This window comes from Rhinolophus hipposideros, assembly GCF_964194185.1.
Source record: "Rhinolophus hipposideros genome assembly, chromosome: 3".
Lineage (NCBI taxonomy): Eukaryota > Metazoa > Chordata > Mammalia > Chiroptera > Rhinolophidae > Rhinolophus > Rhinolophus hipposideros.
Window position 1 is genome coordinate 41,141,711 of NC_138049.1, and position 25,405 is coordinate 41,167,115.

Below are 25,405 nucleotides of genomic sequence, written 5' to 3' on the forward strand. Positions count from 1 at the left end.
AAATATGTTAGTTGAGAAAAGAAATGTTGTGAAAGTCACATTTAAATTACAGAAAGTTGAATTAATTTAATAGAAGTTTGGAAGTTTCCTAGAAATGAAATTATAGGATCATAGAAGGTGACTATTTTTAACACTTTTGATTCTGTTTCAAAATTGCTATAAAGATTAGAACTGATTTTCATTTCCATGAAAATATATGAGAATGTTTATTTCACCCTACTCTATCATTGAGCATTGCTTTAAACTTTTGCTAATTCTGAATTTGTTTTCTTTTCTATAAACTACAAGTTCTTTGTCCTTGGAGAAAATTTTTATATTAACAATTTCACAAATTTTTAATAAAATGACAAAAACACATAAAAATCACAAATGATGCATGTACAGCCCAATGAATATTCACAAAGTGACCACACCCATGGAACCAGCACTAAGATCAAGAAATAGAATGTACTAAGACCCCAAAATTCTCTCATGTGCCTGTCCAGTTACTACAGCGTCCCCCAAAGGTATACACTCTCCTATACCTATAGGTTAATTTTACCTGTTTTTAAATCTTATTCAATGAATCATGCAATAAGTGTCTGGCTTTTCCCACTGAACATTATGTTTCAGAGCTTCATATATATTTTCCATGTAGCTGTAATTCATGCATTCTTACTAATATACAGTGTTTGCTTATATGAAATGGCACAATTATTTATTTTACTGCAGGTGGACATTGAGTTGTTTTCATTAGTTGACTATTGTGGATGGTGATGCCTTGAAATATTTACAGTTGTAAATTTACTAACTTTTTCTTTGAAGTTTCTTTCACAGCTTTTATGCTTCGAAACTTTTTCTCCATTTGGAAATTATAAACAAATTCACCTATATTGTTCTAGGCATTCAAAATGATTTTATATTAAACATTTAAAAATTAAATACATGTGGAATTAGTTTAGTGAGTGATGTGTTATAAACACAACTATTTGTTCCACCAAAATACTTAATGATTAAACTGTGACATAATTAATGTATTTTTGATTTTTCTATCTTTAGTGTCAATTTTGTAACCTGATATATTGTTAAACAGATGTATGTTCTTACACATGAGTTCTCTATTTATGGCGACACTTATATTGATATTAAACCAAATAATTAAAATTTAATTACAATAATAAAACAATTTTTAATGTTTCCTTGATACTATATTTAATTGTAGATTAAAAAATTACACAGTGCAGAAAACTCAGGACATTTGCAATTCACATTATATGCTTCCTATTTTTCACTTCTTAATACAGACTATCAATGCAGACTATCTCTAAAATCATTTTACTTTTTGAAATTTCAGTGTTCATTAAACTCATGGTAACTAATCTAAGCATAGTTTCTCATTATTTTATTGCTAAACTTTTATAATTAATATTTGCATGAGAACAAATTAATACATATATTAAAATATGCCCTCTAGTTAAATAGATTTTTATAGAATTCATTTACATTGATTCTACTCCTTATTTACATCCCAGATGAACTTCAAGGGAAAATCTTTCATCTTCCTTTGGAATATTCTGTCAAATCTTTCACTTTGCTCCACTGTCAAGTAATTTTTCCAGTCTCCGATGACACCTGGAGGGATAAGCACACGATCAGCTTCTAGGTGAGTAAGTAGCAATATCAGAGCAAAACTTCCCTTCAACCCGCTTTAATCCCTCCTTCAAGCCAAGCTAAATATCTGTTAGTTTTATGTCATGTTATATACTTCAATTTTCCTTATATAGAAATGAGCTAAGAAACAACACTTCCAAAGTCCACTTTCTTTACGTACCTACTTGCATCAACCGCTACCATTAAATTGTAACCATATTGAGAAGCAAAAACAAAAGTAAAATATATGACTAGATTCGAATTTTTATAGATAGTTTACTAAATGCCAGGCACTGTACTTGGCAAACTTTATCTAAAATGTAATATAATCCTTAACACAACCTTACAATATCAGTATTTCTTCATTTTTAAAATGGAAAAAAATGAGACCCAAAGATTTTTCAAGTACTAAAACCAAGGTCACAGAAGGTGCTCTGAGCTGCGATAGCTTCGGTTTTACTTGATGGAAGTTTGAAACTATCATTAAGCTGATTTTTTAATGAAGATTTGGCACTTTCGGCTATCAAATTTTCTTGTTTAAACATTATTATCGGCATGTTCGCAAGCTATTATGGGCATGAGAATTGCTTTATATTTGATCGAGTTGAATACTAAGAAGTCAAAGTTGATAATAAATGGGGCAAAAGAAGAAACAGTTTTTAAAAAATGGCAATGTGAAGAGCAATTTCAATAAGGTCTTCATAATTAAGAATAAATTTCTATCATCAAAATGCTAAGTTATGAATAATTTAGAGTATAAATATGAATAAAATAGGAAAATATAAATTATGTTTTATAAAATGCATGTTAAAAAGATCAAATTTTAAAAATTTTGAACTTAAGGACTATCAGGAGAACAATATATTCATTCTTAACAAATCCTGGCATGTCATAAAAGCACAGTAAAATTCTTTTTCATGTTGAATAATTGAATTCGTAGCACAATTGGTGAATCTACCTTTTACAATGAAGAAATCTGACACATGAGGAAATAACTATAATCCAAACCCCTCTCCCACAACAAAATACATATGGAGTTTACTTACAGAATGCACTAAGAGAAAGGAAAACAAAAATTGGAGCTGTCCTAGTCACATATGCGTACATCCATCACCTTCAGGTGAGACTCGGTAACAAACTTTTAAGAGTAGGGTCACATATACTAGAAGGTAGGAACCTAATATTGACTAATCAGTTTCAAGTGTCAGGCTCAGTACTAAACAACTGCTCAGTTTTCAGGGACACTTTTCAGGGCCATTTTCAGTTAGGATCTTTGGTTTTCTCTAAGGCCCAAAGGACAGTACTTGGAAAGACATTTAGGAGCACCCCTTAATCAGTGTAGAGGGCAAGGAATCAAGGGAACTCTGAACACTTTTACTCTCATAAACCGCTGAGCATCACCTTTGCGCATATGATGTCCTTCTCTTGTTCTTGTCCCAAGGTCATTACGTATAACGTCGTCATAGTTTGCATTTGGATCAGACTTCATGTTCTTGAACGTAGCCTGCTTCACAACAGCTTCCACGTCCTCTTCACTCAGTTCTTTCTCAAGAAAATGGCTGATTTTAAGCACAGAACTTCTGAGGTCCTGAAAGAATTGTGGGTATGAGAAACTCTTCAGTTTATAAGGAACACATGAGTTACAGCCCAACAACTTAATTACATTTTGGAAAACTGAAGGTGGTTGGACTTACTGTAAGTCTAAAGTTTGACAAGGATATATTGCTTCCCTATTCCTCCTATGAAAATGAGTGCTCTGGTTGTCAGCTTTGGTAGAGCTTCCTACTGTTTGTTTTTATAAAGATAGCTCATTAATTTATTTAACCAACACTTTTAGGATATCTCATGTTTCTTGTAAGGCTTGTGGCGAGATAATGAGGCTAAGAGAGTCAGGCGGGTTGAGAAAGGGGAGTGCTTTACTCTGCGCCCCTGGGCGAGGTTCACCGGTCCGCAGACGGGGTGGGGAAGTCGTGCCCAGGGCAGAGCGAGGGAGGCATTTTTGGGGTGGGGGTTGGCTGAGTGAGGTGGCAGATGAGCAGGGCCCCCGGCACAGACAGATCGGGCATCGGCAGCTGCCTCCCGGAGTTGTTTATCGCACGAATGGCCTGATGCCTTTTCGGGGAAATGCCAGGGCCCCCAGTTTCCATCATGCGAGGAGGGGTCTGACTTAGCAGAGGGGTCTGACTTGGCTCCTGGCCACTTTGACCATGCCCGTAGCTGACCTAACATTTCTGAAACTGTGATAAGCTTCAGAGAAGTTTAAGAGAACAATAATATGTTATCTGTGCTTGTTTAAGTTCAGAACTTCATGTGGGAAAGAGTAAAGCAAGTAATTCAATAAATGGATGCAAGAAAGAAAAGCCCCGTTCTAAGCGGCATCACTGGTGACTTCTACCAAACATTTAAAGAAGAATTAACATCAATCCTACTCAAACTCTTCCAAAAACATCCATGAGGAGGAAATACTTCCGAACTCATTCTACAAGGCCAGCATTACCCTGATACTAAAGCCAGACAACAACACTACAGGAAAAAAAACTAAAGACCAATATCACCACTGAAAGGTAAGATGCAAAACTCCTCGACAAAGTAATGGCAAAACACCTAGAGTCATTTCTCCTTCCAACACCATATATTTGACCCTCTTCTACCATCCTGTCTTCTCCCTTAACTTCTGGTAACCACTAAACTATTGTCTGTGTCTATGAGTTTTTGTTTCTTTGTTTGTTTGTCTTGATCCTTTGTTGCTTTCAGTTTTATATCCACATTTGAGTGACATATACATGATATTTTATAGAAATGTACACTTGAAACCTATGTAATTATACTCACCATTGTCACACCAATAGATTTAATTAAAATTAATAAAAATAAAAAAATAAAAAATAGATTTCCCACTCCCTCCCCCCAAAAAACATTACTACCAAAAAGTTAAACAACATATTAGAAGGAGCATACCCCATGATCAAGTCGGATTTACTCTTGGGATGGAAAGATGTTTCAACATGTGAAATTAATTAATATAATACAACATTTACAGAATGAAAGGAAAAGAAACACATGATCATCTTAAATGATGCAGAAAAAGCATTTGACAATATCCGTCACATTTTCATGACAGAAACACTCATAAAACAAAGAACAGAGAAAAGGAAAAAAAAACTGCCTCTACATAAATAGACCATATAACAAATACCTACTTGTTTATATCATAGTCAATGATGAAAGACTGTGAAACTTTCCAATAAGATTGGGAGCAAGGCAAGGATGCGCATTCTTGCCACTTGTATTCAACATAATACATGAAGTGCTAGCCGGAGAAATGAGGCAAGAAAAATAAATAAAAGGCATCCAAATTCAAAGGAAGAAGTAACATTATCTGTGTTCACATACAACATGATATTTTACATAGAAAACCCTAAAGATTCCACGAACAATTGTTAGAACCAATAAACAAATAATGCAAAGTTGCAGGATACGAAACAAACACTCCCAAATCACTCGCCTGTCTTCATAGTAACAATGAAGATTCCCAAAAGAAAATAAGAAAACAATTCCATTTACAAAAACATACAAAAATGAACTCAAAATGGATGAGACTTACACATAAAAGCTAAAATGATTAAATTCTTAGAAGAAAACATAGGAAAGTAAGTTTAATGACATTTGATTTGTCAATAATTTCTTAATTATGACAACAAAAGCACAGGAAAAATGGAAAAAAAAGATAAAATGGGCTACCTCAAAATTAAAATCTTCTATGATCAAGTACACAAATAACAGAGTATAAAAGCAACTCATGGAATGTAGTGAACTTTCTAATTTACATTTTAAAAACCATAATTTGTAATTTCCTATTTTATTTCTATTTATCCACTAAATTTTTCATAACTTAGCACTTTGATGATGGACATTTATTTTTAATTTTTGAAAATCTTATTGAAATTGCTGTTTTAAATCATATATCTGATAAGGGGTCATATCCAATGTACTTACGAACTACAACTCAAAAATAAACAAAAAACACAATTAAGAAATTGTCAAAGCTCTTCAGTAGATATTTCTGCATATAAGATACATAAAAGGTCAATAAAAACATGAATACTACTCAAAATCACCAATCATTAAGGAAACACAAATAAAAAACCACAGGGAGATACTACTTCACACTTATTAGGATGGCTATTAATAAAAAATAAGTAAGAAGTGGTCATGAGGATGTGGAGAAATTGGAATCCATGCACAACTAATGGGAATATAAAACTGTGTACTACGAATAGTTACTTACGAAGGTGGTTCCTTAAAAAAATTAAAGTAGAATTACCAAAACCCTACAAAATATCCCTTCCCTAATTATAAACCATGCCTTCCACCCACAAATAACTTTTATCTTTATTTTTATAATAACAATCTCTCTGTATTTATTTTTTTACATGTAAATATGAATCTCTAAACAGTATAGCAATTCCTGCTCTATTCCGACTATATACTGCAGGATACCTGAGACAATAAAGTAGTAAATGGTTCTTTATCGTCACTATGTACCCAGGGATATAACCTCCAAATCAGTGGGAAATGTGCAAACTCCTCTGAGATAAACTAAGTGGACTTTGAGTGTTTCTGATACAATGACCACTGGAGAACCAGACATAAACAGTATTAGGTAAAACTGCCAACACATTTCCAAGGAAAGTAGCAGACAATGGAAGACCTCAACATCGACACCAACATTGATGAATCCCTAACTGCTTGAGAAAATTGGGATCTTTTTCTACAAAGAGATGTAAAGCAGAAAATCCCACATTGACTAAGGTGTATCTTCCCTGACAAGGGAAGTTGAAAGAAGATTCTCTCCCTATTATATAGTTGAAAAAAATTGTTTTTTGAAAGTTTAGTGAAAAACCTAGATCAAAAATACATGAACAATAGGCTACTTGGTGGAAAGCAAGAGAAAAGTGGTACCTGGTGATAGTACATTGGTGACAGAATGAATATTCAAGAGATTTAGCATAGTTTACTCCGTGGTCTCTTTGCCCTAATTGTCAGTAAATTTGTTGTTTATTAACGCTTTTGTTATGAGCACATTCTTACAGAGGAATTAAAAAATGAAAATAGGGAAGGAATCAGATTTGTATTTTGGGATAACTCTGGTTGAAGAATAAAGAGTAAATGGAGACTAGGTGAGGTTGGAGATACGGAGACCAATTAGGAAGGTTGCTGTGGAAACGAAGCAAAAAATGAAGATGAGCTGGACTAGGGCAGGGGTCATGTGGAATGAATTAAGTTGTATCTTCCACCAAGTTTTCAGACAAAATTAGCATGACTTGTTGAATGATTGAAGAAATGAAGTACGGGGTGAAGCAGGGGTTAATTATGAAGCCTGGTTTCTGATTTAGGTCACTTGAATTACAGGGCATTTCATGGGAGAAGCAGCAGCTTTTGTTGGGTGGTGATAAATTAGTTTTTGGACATAATTTGCTTGAAATCCAAATATTAGATATAAAATTTGGTATACTGAAAGATAGTTAACAGTATACGTACATGTGCCTTCACTGGTGATATATATTTGTGATTCGCCAACTTATTCCGCAACCCATCCCAACCTCATTTACTATACCTCATACTATTTTTCCACTCACTAGATTAATGGACATTTAAACTCTCTTTTTACTTGACTTCTCAGCAGCCTTAAATATCTTAAAAAGATCTTAAAGATCTTTCTTAACACACCCGCTTGACTTCTATGCTGCCACAAAGTTCTCCTTTCCTTTCTACCTCACTGACTGTTCATTTCTGTTTCTTTGGTGAGCCCATTCCTCTCTACCCAAACTTTGTATCTTAAGGTCTCCCAGTAATAGATCCTTCTTCCCCTTTACTCACCTCCTCCGCTTCTTCCCCCTCCCATTTTCCTTCCTCCCTCTTGCTGTGCCCCTCTCCCTTCCCACGCTCAATATTATCCATGTTCATAGTTTCAGTTATATTCTATACAGTGATGATGCCTAAGTTAATATCATTGATATTTTTAGCCCAAGACTCTTTGGGCTTCAGACCTGTGTGTTCCACTTATTTCCAAATATATTTATTAGAGTACTTCTAAGTCACCTTAAATTCCACATGTCAAAAACAACCTCATAATCTTCTACCGTGAGCCTTACCTGCTTCAGTGTTCCCTAAGTACTTTCACGAATAATACAATTATTTACACAGATATATGAACCAGAAATGCAGGAGGTGTCCTACACATCAGTCTTTCTCATTTTTTTCTATATACAATCCCTTTCCTTTTTCATCTCCTAAATATGTCTTAAAATTCTGCATTCTTTCCAGTCTCAGTTATACTAGTCTAATCAAAAGCACCATTGATTTCAGCGGATTAGCATACTGGTCTTTAACTAGTTTGCCTATATTTACTATTATCACACTGCAAAACATTAATGGGAATGATATTATAAAAATACTAATTCTATCATATTGCTGGTCTGATAAATCTTGAAAGGCTCCTTACTGCTTTTAAGATTAAAAAATCACTGCCATTAACATTGTCTACAGACCCTGCACAGTCTGGCTCTGACATACCTCTCTATCTTCATCTTTCCTCTTTTCCACCAGCTCTTTAACTTCTTCCTTCAGTTCTTCAAAGATGCCACACACTTTACTGCATCAGGCCATTTGTACATTGTCTTTTCTTGGCTTAGAATTCCCTTTTACCTCACTTGCTTTATTTACTCATTTATTAGCTTAAAGTTGTCATGTTACTTTTTCCAGAAATAATTGCCTATTACTTTTAACCATACCGTATCCCCTTGTTTCATATACTGATATGTACCTGTACTTTTAAAAATAACACTTGTGACAGTTTTGAATTATATATACCTACTTTGTGAATACTTATGTTCCCTGCTGGATTATAAATTACATAAATAGTGGTTTCAATCCTCTTTGTCTTGTGATTTAGTGTCTGTCACATAGTAGGCATTTAATAAGTTTGACTAAATGAATGAATAAATTATGTAGCAGTGAATCAACATATTAATCAAAGATCACAAAACACTGAACTTCACATGTGTTTTGTGCGGTTTACACAATGTATTAAGACAATTTTGATTGCATGCAAGCATGTAAACATGTGATTTCACATGAAAGTTACATTTCAAGATTCTCTTAAAATATTGGAAGAACTAGCATCACAGGGCCCAAATCACCTCTGGCTAATTAGCCTTCTTTTAATGGCTTCTCACCCCAGCGTTTCCCCGTGACCTTTCTCTTTTTTAAGCTCTACATGAGTGAGTTCGCCTTTATTGCTACAGATGGTTACATGGAAAGGAACCAGAAAAGATGACCATGCAGTGACAAGAGAGCCCAAGGAAGACCAGTCATTAGGGATGGGCAGGAAATTAGAAAGCTCTAAAAAAGCCTGAGAAGTAGTTAGGTAGCAAACTACTAGTAAAATGTGGTTCTTTAAAGCTAAGATAAAAAAGGGCTTCAAAGAAATAATTTTAAAAAATAACGTTCTCCTCTTACCATTTTCATTTCCTCATACATCATGAACAGAATATTGAAGTCGTGTCTGTACTTGTACCAGTTTCTGATGTGATCAAACCAAAGGCTTCCTACCACTGGGGGAAAAGTTAATACGTAACAAGGTTAAAGATGTTGCACTTATTGAACAGCAGACTATAGACTTCCTTTTCTGTTCTGAATCCTCAGAAATACAAATCAAGTTTGTACCACTGGACATTTATGTTACCTTTTAAAAATGGTGTTTTGGGAACAATGACATGATTGATGGAAACCTTTCCTGCGTATGTAGGAAAGCAGCAATTAAGAAATAAGATCCCAGCTACGTGCAAAATAATGAAACTGGACTGCTATCTGTCACCATGTACCAAAATTAATTCAAAATGGATCAAAGACTTAAGCATAAGACCTGACACAATAAACTGCATTGAAGAAAACATAGGTACTAAACTTATGGACCTTGGGTTCAAAGAGCATTTTATGAATTTGACTCCAAAGGCAATGGAAGTAAAAACTAAAATAAACAAATGGGATTATATGAAACTGAAAAGCTTCTGCACAGCAAAAGAAACTATTGACAAAATAATGAGGCAACCAACTGAATGGGAGAAGATTTTCGCAAACAGTTCCTCTGATAAGGGGCTAATATCCAAAACATACAAGGAACTCATGAAACTCAACAACAAAAAAACAAACAACCCAATTGAAAAATGGACAGAGGACCTGAAGAGACATTTCTCCAAAGAGGATATACAAATGGCAAATAGACATATGAAAAAATGCTCAACATCGCTAATCATCAGAGAAATGCAAATGAAAACCACAATGAGATATCACCTCACCCCAGTCAGAATGGCTTTCATCAACAAAACAAATAGTAACAAGTGTTGGAGAGGCTGTGGAGAAAAAGGAACTCTCATACACTGTTGGTGGGAATGCAGACTGGTGCAGCCGCTATGGAAGGCAGTGTGGAGGTTCCTCAAGAAATTACGAATAGAATTACCATATGACCCAGCAATCGCTCTCCTGGGTATCTACCCAAAAAATATAAAAGCATTTCTCTATAGAGACACGTGTACGCCAATGTTCATTGCAGCTTTGTTTACGGTGGCCAAGACATGGAAACAACCAAAATGTCCTTTGATAGATGAATGGATAAAGAAGTTGTGGTACATATACACAATGGAATACTATTCGGCGTTAAGGAAAGATGATATAGGAGCATTTGTGACAACATGGATGGATCTCGAGAGAATAATGCTAAGTGAAATAAGTCAGACAGAAAAAGCAGAGAACCCTATGATTTCACTGATATGTGGTATATAAAACAAAAAGAACAAGACAAACAAATGAGAAACAAAAACTCATAGACACAGACAATAATTTAGTGGTTACCAGAGGGTAAGGGGGTGGGGGGTGGGTGATGAGGGTAAAGGGGATCAAATATATGGTGATGGAAGGAGAACTGACTCTGGGTGGTGAACACACAATGGGATTTATAGACGATGTAATACAGAATTGTACACCTGAAATCTATGTAAATTTACTAACAATTGTCACCCCAATAAAATTAATAAAAAAAAAAGAAATAAGATCCCCAAAGAACTAACTTGGAAGATTTCTTTCTGGGAGGCCCTTTACTTTTCCTCCTCTTCCACTTGAAAACATGTTTTTATTACTCCTTTTATTGTCTATTTTAAGATCCCTGGAGAGCAACCTCAGCTATCGACATTGAGATGGAAACTGAGTATAATCTTCTAAATGAGTGACAGCACCAATTCCACATTCGACAAGCTTTTTGAATCAATTTATCCTCCTCAGGGTTAAAATGAAAATTCCACCATTGTCAGACAAGATCTACCATAAGTCCATGACAGAACACAAAAATTACACGCACTTTGAACATTCGCTGTTCTGGAACGCAAGATTCTAAATAGTTTGAATTGTTAGACCATTGTAGCTCTCTTATGACAAAGTCAAAATATTTCTTAAACAATATGCTTTTGCATACAATCCCAGATTGGTCCTGGTGAGAATAAAAAAGCCACTGAGTAGCAAATTAAACTGACAGAATAGTAACATTTATGTGCATTCCAGCTCCTAAAATATGTCTGTCCATATTACTCTGTCCATCTCCCTAAAATATGTTCCCATATTTTGAGAATTTGGCTAAATGGCAACATTGACTCATAAACATGTTGCTTATGTAAATAAATTCATGGTTACCTTTTCCATCTAGAAAGGTTCCCAAAAATTCTTCCATATTATTTGCAGCTGGTATTGTAGCCACCAAATTTGAAAAATGAAAGTATGAGGTCAAAACATCCTTGGGGTTTCTGTAGATGTAAATAATCTGCAGGGGGAACAGTAAAACAGTTTTAATAATTCTTGGTTTATAGAATAATGTATAATGTTTCATTATGTGAATGCATAATTAGTTGTTTCATCCAGCCTACTATTCGTGGAAATTTAGGTTATGCCCAATTTTTGCCATTACAAAGATGCTGAAATAAATAATTTTATTCACATGACGTTTCACATGTACACACATAAGGACAAACTTCTAATAGTAAAATTATTTATTTGTAAGGTTGATTAATATGGTAAATTACCTTGCACAGAAGCTGTTTCCATTTACTCTGTGTGGACATTAAATAATAATGGATATACAACCAAATAGCATTGGAGATCAGTGAAAAAGGAAATACTATTAAACAGATAATGTTAGCAAACAATTATCCATGTAGGAAAAAAAAAGGAAATAGAATTCTACCTCATACCTCACACCATACATAAAAAAAATTTATAAATGGATTGAGGATTTCAGTATGAAGTAAAACTTTCAAATATTAATAAGTAAAGAATATATTCTCAGTTTTGGAGAAGAAAAGGATTTTCTAAACAGAAAAAAACGCTTTTTTTTAGTCAAAACTGACTAGAATTCAACTACATTAAAATTTTAAGAATGCTGTTCTTCAAAAATTTACTGTAAAAGGGACGGCTGGCTGGCTTAGTTGGTTAGAGCACGAGCTCTCAGAAACAAAGTTGCTGGTTCAATTCTTGAATGGGATGGTGGGCTCTGCCCCCTGCAACTGAGATTGAAAATGGCAACTGGACTTGGACTTGCGTCCTCCACAACTATATTGAAGGACAACTACTTGGAGCTGATGGGCCTTGGAGAAACACACTGTTCCCCAATATTTCCCAATAAAATTTATTAAATGTATCTATCTATCTATCTATCTATATATATAGATAGATAGATATACCATAAAATTACAAAAAGTAATAACACATGAGAGAAGCAACAGATATCACCAATAACTGAATAACATCCAGAATATATATAAAACAATAAGAAAAAGCCAAACAAGAAAATGAAACTTTCGCAGAACGAGAATAATTATGGCCAACAATAAACATATCAAAAAGTGCTTTATCTCATTATTGATTAGGGAAATACAAACTCAAAGCAGTTTGAGATACCATTTTATAATTAATGGATGTTAAAAAGGCTGATAAAAAACTTTCTAGGAGAAAAATAAAAACTCATACATCGCTGATTTCAGCATAAACAGATACAACTGCTGTTTTAAAAAATAACATCATTTTATAAAGTTGAATACTTCTGTTGACTTTGCAATTCTATTTTTGGCCATACACTCTAGGGAAGCTCATATAGGTGTGCACCAGAAGACACGCTCACGAATATTCCTAGCACCACATATTATAATAATAAAATAATTGGCATAACCTGATTATTCAGTGAAGGGACATCATAGATCTGATAGATAGAATAATTTACACAACTTGAAAAATCATACAGCAGTGGAAAAATCATATTTGAAATCTGGAACAAACAAAGGCATATGGCAAAACCCCAGGAAAAAAGAAAACAAGTGACAATATAAAGTTAAGTAAAATTTAAGGCCAAAGGATTTCACAGGACAACATAAAATTTGTTCCCAATGACCAACAGAACAGAAATCTTCGTATACTGAGCAACATATTAGGATATCTTGAATGACACAAATTCTATTAAGTCTGTAAAGATTTTGATATAGCAACCATCATAGTGGAAGATTTATACTCAGTTACCTTTTACATAAGGATAAAAGAATTACCAAAATAAATTGGCACAATCATTTAACAAAGTTTATTTTATATGTGTGTGTTTGTTACCCCACACAGAGAATACACACCATTTTCTCAAGTAGTCATGGGACATATTAAAAATATTGACCACGCAATTGACCGTAAAACTTGTTAATGAATTTCAAGAATTAGCACTCATCTACACCATTACTTGACGATAGTACATCCTAATACTTTTTTCTTTGCAACAGCAATAACTAGAAAAAACAATAGTGAAAAAAATTAAAATTCGAATTAGCCAAAAAAATAAAACACCGGGAAATTCAGGGAAAAATGTGTATGAAGCATACAAAGAATAACAGCATATTTAATGGACAAGAAAGTAGACCTGATAAATAAAGAGAAATAGAATGATGCTGGAAGGAATGTTGCAATATTGCAATTTTAATGTTTGTCCCAAGATTAATCTCTAGATGTTTAATCAATTCCAATCAACAGCTAAAAATCATTGGGGGAATGAACATATCAAAAAATAAAGTTGGTGGGGCTTTGTTATCAGTTACGATATTTAAAACAGTGAAGAGCTCCCACGTATTAATTTTTGGAATGAAGAGTCTAGAATCAGAAGAAGGGACGGTAGAAACTTACTATATCAAAATATAGACTTTAAAATAATAGGGGAAGAGTAAATGCTTAAACAAGTCATATTGGATCAACTGGCAACTACCTCACCCAAATATGCAATAGTCATATTTCAAATCACATACAGTATCAGATATAACTTATAATTAAATGTAAAAAATAAAAACACACAGTTAATTAGAAAAAAACCTGGAGAACATTTGCATAATCTTTTTCGTGGGGAAGTGTTTTCTTACAACACACAAGTATTAGAATCTACGAAGGAAAGATTGATAGATTGGTTCTATAAAATTAAAATTGGTTATATAAAATTAAAATACAATAATCTTTAAAGGTAAACTATTGACGGGAAAAATATTTGTCCCACATAAATACATCTACAAAACAGTAAATAAAAGACGAGCTAAAGAAAAGTGGGCAAAGAATAAGGATATTTCAAGGGCTAGACATCTATAAAAAGACGCTCAAGTGATTAAAACCAAAAGGGCTGCAAATTTCTCAAGAATGAGAAGTTTTTAACTTGCACATTAGCAAAGATTGATAATTCCAATCACTGGTACCGTTTGAGCAAAAAACATTCTTATATACTATTTGAACAAGTGTAAATTAATACATTATAGAAGGCAAGTAGCTAATATTTACTAACTTTTAAAATAATTGGACACTTTAAAGTGAAAAGTCCACTTTTAGGGAAACATTTCACTATATGAAAAGAGTTTAAAGATCTATAAGATGTTTATTGCAATGTGATATATACATGTGCTGCAACCTACCTGTCCATCAATACACATTCAATATTGTATAACCATACAATAAAATTCTACTAAACCGTTAAAAAAAACAGAATTTTATGTGCTGATATAAAGGAATTTCTATTGTACGTTATAAATACACTGCATGCAATGTGTGCTGTGCCCTAACTTACGTATATACTTATAATTCCATATATATTTATGGATTATAATTCCATATATATTTATGGATTCCAATTTTTATGATGTGTAAAACAATATCATAAAAATTATAATCATAACATTTAAAAGAATGTGGATAAGTGGAGCTGGAAAAAATATTTGAAGAAAGTATTTTTGTTCGTGCCAAAGGTCCATAAGCTAATTCTATGACATACCTTAGCTTTTTTGCTCTTGAGACCTTTCGGTACTAAATAATATGGGAGGTGGGTAGAGAAGAGGCGAGGGGATGGTCTCGCAAGAAAGTCCATTTTGTGTATGTTGTATTCGAGGAAGGGAACTCTGTCAATCGTTTTCACAATTTCCATTCTGCTACGATGTCCCTCAAAGTATATCAAGCTTAATATCTGCTGAGCCCAGATGGTACCTGTAAAAGTAAATCATCTTGTTTTTAATTCTGAATTAATTTTCTATAAAAAGATGTCAAAAATGAAACCACATATCTCAAAATCATTTGGAGTTTTTTTTTCTTAAACCATTCTAAGTATGCCAAGGAAATTTATCTAACTTTTTTGTTTGTATTTTGCATTACAATGAGTAAAGACAAAATCAAATGCTCTTCGTTGTTCTTTTACTTGGAAAGAGCTGTGGTTTTTCTGATTTCATGCTAGCAGCAATTGAGATTAATCCTTCACCTCTTTCTGTTTCCTACATTCGTGTTCACTTCCATTAGACTGATTTTCTGCGGCTACCTTTGTTTCTCATTCCTTTCCCTCCTTTTTTAAAGCCTGATCTGTAAAAGTACAGACAGACAAATTAACATCTGAAGTCCCCTTCCCATCCCCTAAAGCCCCCATTTTTTAAAAACTGTGTAGACTAGGTTTTCTCACACACTGAATCAAAGTACTGATAGCAGACATTCTTGTCTTGTACTTGATTTTAAATGTGATATTTTAAATGTTTCACTATTGCATAAGATGTCTGTGTTAGTTTTTGGTAAATACTGTTTATGAAGTTAAAGAAGCTAATTTTTTCCGCTAGTTGGTTAATAGTTTCCATTATGAATATGTGCTGAATTTTATTAAATGCTTGTTCTGCATCTATTGAGATGATAACTAGGCTTTCTCTTACATTCTAGTAATGTGGGTGAATTACAGTAATATATTTTTAAACCAATCATGGCTTGAAAGAAGCCCACCTTGCATTTTTTTTTAACATTGCTAGGTTTCTTTTGCTTATACTTGGTTTAGCATTTCTACATCTATGTTCGTGAATATACAATCGACATTCTAAAAGGATGTGAGATGTCAACAATCTTGTAATTGTTACGACTCAACTACTGAGACATAGTAAATTTGATAAAATTTATGGCGACTCCTGGGGACAGTTCCTAATCTCCTCTCCAAGATGAGTAAGAGCCCAGGAGCCTGGACTGAGCACTGATGTTTGGTGTCCCAAACACTTGGGCTAGATTAAGGGTAAAGGAAAGACTCTCATGGGCTGCAGTGCTTAGCCTAAAATGAAGCAAATAAAAAACAGATGCCACCAACATCTACGGGAGGGGAAAACAAAATACCAATATCAGATGTGCTGATAAATTTTGCAGAATAGAAGAATTCATGGAAAAAACATTTCATTACTAATTTGGGGAAAGTAAACGAGGTCATTAATTTCAAAGTAGATGGTGAAAGGGAGGGACTGGAGTATTTTCATGAAAATCAGAAATAAGTTTTTTTGTATTGACTTACACTCCAGTGTATCTTTGAGAAACATGAACCATTGTACACGTTGATTTAGGAGCACCAATCGCCTTGTTCCAATATTTAAAAAGTCAGCTTTTTTTTTAGATCAATTAGTTCAAAACTATGTCATTATTATAGGGAAATACAAAACAGAGTAATTGAAAAGCTTATTAGGAATTAGTTCTAACTGAGATGTGCTGTTAACAAAAATCCTACTGGGTTTTTAAATATATTTTCTTTCATTCTCAGAGAAAGCCAATTAGTTCAGCACTTACTAAGTATCTGCTCTTCGCTCAATATTTGGATTCTTCATATGTACCATCAGAAATGACAACATATGCATTTCAAATACATACAAAGATTTGAGATTTATTTAATTTTCTAATCCTAGGTGGTTGTCTAAATGTAGACTGGGCTACCATTTTGTCTGGGAAAAGTGCACATTTGTACACATGTATTATCAAACCAGAGTGAAGACGGATGCAGGTGGCCCACTCCTCAAACTTACCAGATTTGGGATACGTAACTACGAAGACATCATCATCTCTAATTTCAAAATCTTCTAGATTTTCTAGAAAGTCAACATCAACGATAGGTAATTCAAAATTATAGCCTTTAAAGTTCAATAAGTATTGGTCAGTGTTGTCCATAATTATTCACCTACAAGTAAGAACAGATTAAATTATTTTAAAGTTCTTAATACTTTATAATAATGACGAACACTTACTGAGTGCTCAATATGTGCCAAGCCCCTTTTAAATGTCATATATGTATTAACACATACCATACTAAACAGCTTGCATATATAAGTCATTTAATCTTCACAGCAACCAAACGTTGCTGGAGGTATTATCACTATTGTAAAGATGAGGAAACTAAGATACTAAAAAGCTAAACAGCTTTGCCTAAAACCCCATGATGGAGACATTAGCATGACTCCAAACATACAGCTGAGGAAAATGTGGCACAGGAGGTTCAGCAAGTTGTTCAGGGTTGCCCAGTTAGCAGACCTGGCAGGATTTGACGCCAGATGATTTGACCTCAGAGTTTGTGCTTTCAATCACTTGACCTAATACAGTTTCTTAGTATTTCATATTTTTAGTCTTCACTTTCTTTTTCATTGTTATATAAATAGGAACTTCTTCAATGAATGTACTTTTTATTTCTCTCTCTCTTTTTTTTTCTGGAACAGAAATAATCTGCTTTCTCTGAAAAACTTCTAAGGCTTTAGGATGTGTGTGCTATTTCAAATGAATTCTGGAATGTGCTCTGCATAGTAATACCAGTGGTGTCATGCAGTGTGTCATGCGGGGTCTCCGGTCGCGCTCCCCACACAAGAACGCAGGCCATGGCGAGGCCAAAAAGGAACACCCACGGAGCCACAAACATCACTACACACGCCACTACAGTCTCGCTGGCGGCTGGGCCGGAAACACAGGAAGCAGGTGCCACACAATCCGCAACCCATCATCCACTTCTCTGCCAACCAACCAACCCCTGGCTAATTGCATTCTGCCATGCTAACTGCAATCCGCGCTTGCCAGCTACCACCTTCTTGCTAGCCCCCACTCCTCTGCTAACGTAGCCACAGCAGTTATATTAGTGGCCAATGCCTCACGGGTTATAGCTGTCGGCCAACTAACCACAGCTATATATAGCTCACAGTTGATGGCCATTTACTACCTGAGCCAGCACCTTTCCGCGTGAGGCCGGGACCTGGAAACTGCTCTCTGGAGCTCTGTCCCCACAAGTGGTATTACTTTGGAGATACTGCCCCAATATCTATTGTATGGATGTTATTATATTTTCCAATGGAATTTTTATCAGAAACCTAAATAAATCTAAATAAGACAGTCAAAATAAAACTAGGAAGCAAATAGTCTAAAGATGTACCTGTTCAAAAATTGGACCTGGCAAATATTTTATTATCTCCACCTGAGAAATCTATTCTTGAATGTGAAATAGATGAGGGAATCCCAGAAGTTCTAATTCCATTAAGTTTAGAACCAATATATATTTCAGTTATACACTTTTTAAAAATTTCTGTGCACACCAAGAAAATGAATTTGTTAAAAGTTGCAGATGTGGCTTTGTCTAAATTGCATGTCAAGAACGTTTAATTCCTTTACAAACAATCTAAATCACCTGACCCACAGAGGAAAATCAGAGGTTAGAATTTTGCTGAGTAAGAGTAGAAAATCACTTGCATTAGAATCATCCAGGTTTCTGGTGATTTTACTAGAATCACCGGACAATGCTACCCATCCTACCCCCACAGATAGCACCTTTTACAGAAATTCTTGATGCAGACAAAAGAAGAGTGTTAGCAGCCCTCAAACACATTCTGAAAGCACTAATTTTTTGCTACTTATTATCTTTAGTCTACTTTGTACAGTCACAGCAGAGAAAGAAATTTAAGCTGTCTTGTCACAGAAACAAGGGAAAGAGTGTAGTGTGAGATGAATTCATAGATCTCGGCATTGGCCAGTCATACATTGTTGGCATCTCCTTCATATATATAGGAGAAAGTGAATGTATAAAAGAGAAAGGAAGTCATGTCTTTCCCTCATATTCTTGCAAGAAGTCCAACAGAAAAGGACGAAAAACAGAAAATTGAGGAGAAAAAACACATTGTATGCTGAAGAGAAAGAGACTTGAAAGAGGATCAAAGTCTCCCCTTTAGCTACTTACTGTTCGTAGGTCAACTGATGAAACAGAATCCACTTCTGATATAATTTATAGATGACAGGGAATGATGTGTTGTTGCTGAGAAATAAATACTCCCTACAGAGTTTGTCTTGACCAATGAGTAGTATTCTAGAAAATCAGCAGATCACTCAATTTGGATGAATAAATTACGTAAGAATTTGTTGTTATTAGGAAATAAATATCTGATTGCTCCAGAAAAAGCAAAGGGTTCAAAATTTGCAGGGATACTAAAGAGAACAGCATGTGTCCAGTAGTTATATTTACTTAACTTTGGAAACTATACAACAAACAAGAAGGTATATTTGATGAATAAATTACGTAAGAATTTGTTGTTATTAGGAAATAAATATCTGATTGCTCCAGAAAAAGCAAAGGATTCAAAATTTGCAGGGATACTAAAGAGAACAGCATGTGTCCAGTAGTTATATTTACTTAACTTTGGAAACTATACAACAAACAAGAAGGTATATTTGAAAGCTACTGGAACATATTCCTTGGGCATGAAGGATGGTTAGTAAAATCTTTTATTACCTATCTCAGAAGATTGGTGTTCCTTCTTCAGGTTTTTATTTGAACTACCCTATGTAAAACTGGCAATGGCTATGGAAAATTCAAAGAGCCTTATAAACTCAGAAGAGTATTTAAATTCCTTATGCAAAATGTCCAGGATCGTCTATAATGTCCTTCCACTCCTGTTTTCTTTTCTTTTTTAAGTAGTCATTACAGAAGACTGATCCCATCTTTTTTGCCTTCTCCAATAACTGAAACATATCTCAGACCTGATCTAACATCTCCCTTAGACATTTCTCCCATTTTTCAATCATCTGTTACCTACATCAGCTGCTCTTTGGTTATGATTCTCAGTTTCCACTAAACACAGTTGATCCTAGGGGAGAGATTTTTAATCCTTGTAATGTACAAATGTTCACCGGTAAGTAAATACAGTTTAAGCTGGGGGTAGTTTAGGCTTGTAAATGGTTAGCCTATCTCTTGTTTCATGTCATTTTTTCTAAACAACGCAATAATCTCTTTTGTGAGCAGTGCACAGACTGATAAGAAAAATTAATGAGAGCAAACTAGTTACTAAAATGAATAACTCGGCCAAGGATTTCTGATTCCACAATACAAATTTTCATTGAACTAAATGCTTTAGGGGCCTTTTAAGATCCTTGAGAGTTTTTCCTGTTCTCCCTGGCTAGACCACTCTGCAGTAATGGAACTGCATCTGTGACGGGAGGAATTGTTTTAGCTTCCTCCTTTCCATACCAAACAATGACATGCTACATCTAGCGATTAAAAATATTACTGAACTTTTTGTTTCCATGGAACTGTCAATGCTTTGTGAAATCTTAGGTATATTCTGAATATCCAGTGGGACAAGAAGAAATCAAAAAGTAAATAAAGAAGAATAAATTAAAAACAAATGAAAAAGGAAATGTATTATATATTACATGATGCAACAAAAAAGTTCTAAAGGAAACTTTATAACATAACACATGTATTAAGAAATTAGAAAGAGATCAAAAATACTTTACACCACAAGGAACTAGATAAAGAAGAACAACTTAAGCCAAAAGTTAAGAAACGGAAGAAAGCAGACAATACAGAACCCGAGTGGTAATACATGACATAAAGATCAAAAGACAGTAGAATAAAACAACAAAACTAAGAGTTGGTCCCTCAAGAAGGTAAACAAAATTGACAAAACTTTAGCTGGACTGACTGAGAATAAGAGAGAAGACACAAACAAAGAAACAACCAAACAAATGGAAATGAAAGAGGGGACATTACAAATGCTACTACAGAAATACACAGGATCATGTGGGACTACTATAATCAGAACAATCATATGACAACAAAGTACGTAAATTAGAAGAAATCAGTACATCTAGAAACACACAACCTATCAAGGCTGAATCAGGAAGAAATAGAAAATCTGAACACACCAATAATGAGGAAAGAGACTGAATCAGTGATCAAAAACCTACTAACACAGCAAAACCCAGGACCAGATGGCTTCACTTATGAAGTCTACCAAATTAAAAAAAAAAAAAAACACCAAAAACGCGATTAACAATAATGCCTTTCAAACTCTTCTAAATAGTTAAGGAGGAGGGAATACTTCTAAACTCATTCTACAATGACAGCATTACCCAGATTTGCAAAACAAATTCAAGAACACATTGCAAGTTTTATACTCCACGACCAAGCAGGATTTGGGAAGTGAAAAAGCTGTACAATGAAATCTACAAGACTTTACAGACAGAAATCAAAGATACAAACAAGTGGGAGGACTCCTATATTTGTGGATCAGATGAATTAATGTCATTAAAATGCCTATACTACCCAAAGATACCTAGCAATTCCATACAATCCCCATCAAAACACCACGGGCATTCTTCACAGAAATAGAAGAAACAATCCTAAAACTTGTGTTTCAGTAGTTTGACTGTAATATGCCTAGGTGTAGATCTATTCATGTTTATCCTGCCTGTTTGCTGAGCTTCATGGCTGTGTAAATTAATGGTTTTCAGCAAAGATAGAAAGTTTTTAGACACAATTTCTTCAAACACTTTTCCCTGCCTTTTTAGCTTTCCTCTTCCTTATTATTAGTATGCTTACTAATTTCCACAAGTCTTTGAGGATCTGTTCAGTGTTTTCATTCTTTTGTCTGTCTGTTCTTCAGATTGGATGATCTCTATAGAACTATCTTCATGTTCCCTGGTTCTTCCGCCAGATCAAACCAGTTGAGATCTTCTAGTGACTCACAAAAACGTATTTTTAATAGCTCTTTGGTTTTATATAAAGGCATAATATATGAAATGAATATTAATTGAGAATTTGGAGGAGTTACAATTCTCCCATCCATCACCTGATGGGGAGGATATGGGTATAAGACAAAGAAAGAGGTGAGAACTGTGGGCATTGGGGACAAAGTTCTCCCTGACTGTCATGTGTATGTTCAGGACCAGGGATTATGTAGTAAATAAGAACCACATAAGCTTCATGTGAAGAACAGCCTTGGTGCCTAATCTCAGATCAATGAATTACTAATTACATGGCAGGTTATTTAACCTTCCTATTTTTCAGTTTCCACAACTGTAAAATAGTGGAAATACTGTGTGCTAGGTACACAATTGTAAAGATAGCTTTTCTTGGAATCCATTCCCACTACTAATTTTAATCCTTATGTCCAAATTTTATTACAATAAATTAGAACAACTTTCTAATTTGATGCCTTATATTGTTCACTTTCTCTTACTTATCTAATTTATATTCATTGCAATGGTTGTAAAATAATTTTGGGTGTCTGCTTTAATTTCCTTGAGGGTAGGGACTAATATTGTCTCCATATAAATTCAGGATCTAGTATAGAATAAATAGTCAGTAAACACTTTGTTCAGGCTCCTTGTGTTCATAATCACAAGAATGACAGACTCAACAAAATGCAGATATTCCTGTTGGGTTGTTTACTGTTCTCCTTTGTTAAAATAAATCTGTGGAGTATAACATTTCATCACCTCTTTTTCTGAATAGCTCACCTATACCTCTGTCGATTCACTACTTCTGTCTCATAGAGAAGGCTGCCTGCATCTATTGAGATGGTCACATGTAATTTTTATCATCCATTTTATTGATGTTTTATATTACATTTAATTATTTGTGTACATTGAACCATCATTGCATCCCACAGACAAATCCCACTTGGTCATGGTGTATAAACCTTTTAATGTGTTCTTGAATTTGTTTTGCAAATCTGGGTAATGCTATCTTTGTAGAATGAGTTTAGAAGTATTCTCTCCTCATTAACTTTTTGGAAGAGTTTGAAAGGCATTGTTGTTAATCCTTTAAAAAAAAAAAGATTTGGTAGACTTCACCCGTGAAGCCATCTGGTCCTGGGTTTTTCTGTGTTAGTACATTTTTGATTACTGATTGAATCTCTTTACTCTTTATTGGTGAGTTCAGATTTTCTGTTTCTTCCTTCAATTTTGACAGATTGGGTGTTGCTAGATGTACTGATTTCTTCTAGGTTATGTACTTTGTTGTCATATGATTGTTATTATAGTAGTCTCTCATGATCTTGTGTATAGTAGCATTTGTAATATCTCCTCTGTCATTTCTATTTGTTTCTTTGTTTTCTATTTGTTTGTTTTTTTCTTTGTTTGTTTGAGTCATCTCTCTTATTTTCGGTCAGTCTAGCTAAAGTTTTGTCAATTTTGTTTATCTTTTTGAGGGACCAACTCTTAGTTTTGTTGTTCTGTTCTATGGTTTTTTGATCTCTATTTCATTTATTTCCATTCTGATCTTTATTATTTGTTTTCTTCCATTTCTTAACTTTTGGCTTAAGGTATTCTTCTTTTTCTAGTTCCTTGGGATGTGAAGTTTTTTTTTTTTCTTGAGATCTTTCTAATTTCTTAATGTAAGTGTTTGTTGTTAAAATGTCTCCTCTAGAACTGCTTTTGCTGCATCATGTAAGATATGATATTTTTCCATTTTCATTTGTTTTTAGATCATTTATTCTTCTTTATTCACCTTTTGATTTCTTTTTGTCCCATGGGATATTCAGAAGTTACTACATATTTGTAGATCTTTTCACTTTCCTCGTGATTTCAAGTTTCATACCATTGTGATCAGAAAGTTGGTATGATTTCAATATTCTTAAATTTGCTAAGACTTGTTTTGTGTCCTATCACATGCTCTATCTTGGAGAATGTTTTGTGTGCTCTGGGAGAATGTATTCTGCTGCTGTTGAATGGAATTTTCTATATATGTCTCTTAAGTTTCTTTTTTCTCAAGTATGATCCAATCTCAATGTTTCCTTGTTGTTTTTCTGTCTGGATGACCTATCCGTTGTTGATAGTTAGGTATTGATGTCCTTTAACTTTTATGCTATAATTGTTTAATACTCTATTCTAAAATAGTTTTCTAACTCTGAATATATTTATAACTTTTATTAGAGTTCTGTGTACTTTGTTTTTTTGTGTCACTAATTAGTATCTTTCCATTTCAGCATGAATAATGCCTTTCAGCATTTCTTTCAAGGTGGGTCAAGTGGTTGTAAACTCCCTAAGCTTTTGTTTGTCTGGAAAAGCCTTTATTTCTTCTTCATGTATGAAGGATATCTTTGCTGGATTGAGTATTCTTGGGTGGCAATTTAAATCTTTCAATACTTTGAGTATGTCATTCTACTCTGTCCTGGCCTATAAAGTTTCTGCTGAAAAATCCACTGATAGCCTAATGGGGATTCCTTTATAGGTTACTTAATTTTTCTCCTTAGCTGACTTTAAAATTCTTTATCATTGATTTTGACAGTTTCATTGTAATGTGTCTTGGAAAAGGACTTTTTGCATTAGGTAATAAGGTGCTCTATTAGTTTTGTAGACTTGTATATCTAGCTCCTTCTCCAAGTTTGGGGATTTCTCAGCTATTATTTCCTTAAACAAACTCTCTTCTCCCTTCTCGTTTTCTTCTGATTCTGGAATACCCAATATTCTTATATTGGCTTTCTTAATATAGTCTGATAACTCTCATATGATTTCCTCACATTTTAAAAATCTTAGTTCTTTTTCCCCTCCCACTGGAATCTAAGAATTTAGATTTTCTGACAAAGCTTTGATTGTAGGACTTTGTGGAGCTTTGGGTAACCACAATGGTCTTGAAGCTCCTCTAGATTGGACTGAGCTCAGACAAAATCCTGATCTCCCAGGTAGGATTCTCTTTCTCTTCTAATATGACTAATCTTTATGTACAGAAAAACAGGCCCCTGTAATTGTTCCTTAGAAACTGGCCTTAGATTCTCTGTCTAATTTGTCCTGCATCCCTACTTTTTCCAGGATTTTGTCTGAGCTCAATCCAATCTAGGGGAGCTTAAGGACCATTTTGGTTGCCCACAGCTCCATAAAATCCTACAATCAAAATTTTGTCAGTGAAGCTCTGGTTACAGTAGATGGTATAATCCCCCTTCAACCCATCTTTGAAACATCTATAAAGTCTGAATACAAAAATAAGAAAAAAGAAGGAAAAAAACCAAACCCACAATTAGCTAAAGAGACAAAATTTAAAGATGTGGACAAGATGGAGGATAAGTTTTCCTGTTTTATTGTTTGTTTTTGATCTTTGCCCTAAAGCCAGGCTCAGTTGTAGAATAATAGTGGCAGC

At 34.2% G+C, this 25,405-nt stretch overlaps 1 protein-coding gene across 1 annotated transcript; it reads right to left on the reverse strand.

Annotated features, from left to right (window-relative positions):
• Positions 1-1,150: 1,150 nt before the first annotated feature.
• LOC308492697 (amine sulfotransferase-like) lies at positions 1,151-18,007 on the reverse strand. The gene is made up of 6 exons (XM_081037919.1): positions 17,046-18,007; positions 15,014-15,222; positions 11,374-11,500; positions 9,151-9,245; positions 3,031-3,217; positions 1,151-1,611 (listed from the first exon to the last, which is right to left on the reverse strand). The coding sequence occupies exons 1-6, from the start codon at positions 17,185-17,187 to the stop codon at positions 1,490-1,492; spliced, it is 882 nt and encodes a 293-aa protein (XP_080894045.1). The 5' UTR covers positions 17,188-18,007; the 3' UTR covers positions 1,151-1,489.
• Between the last annotated feature and the right edge of the window lie 7,398 nt (positions 18,008-25,405).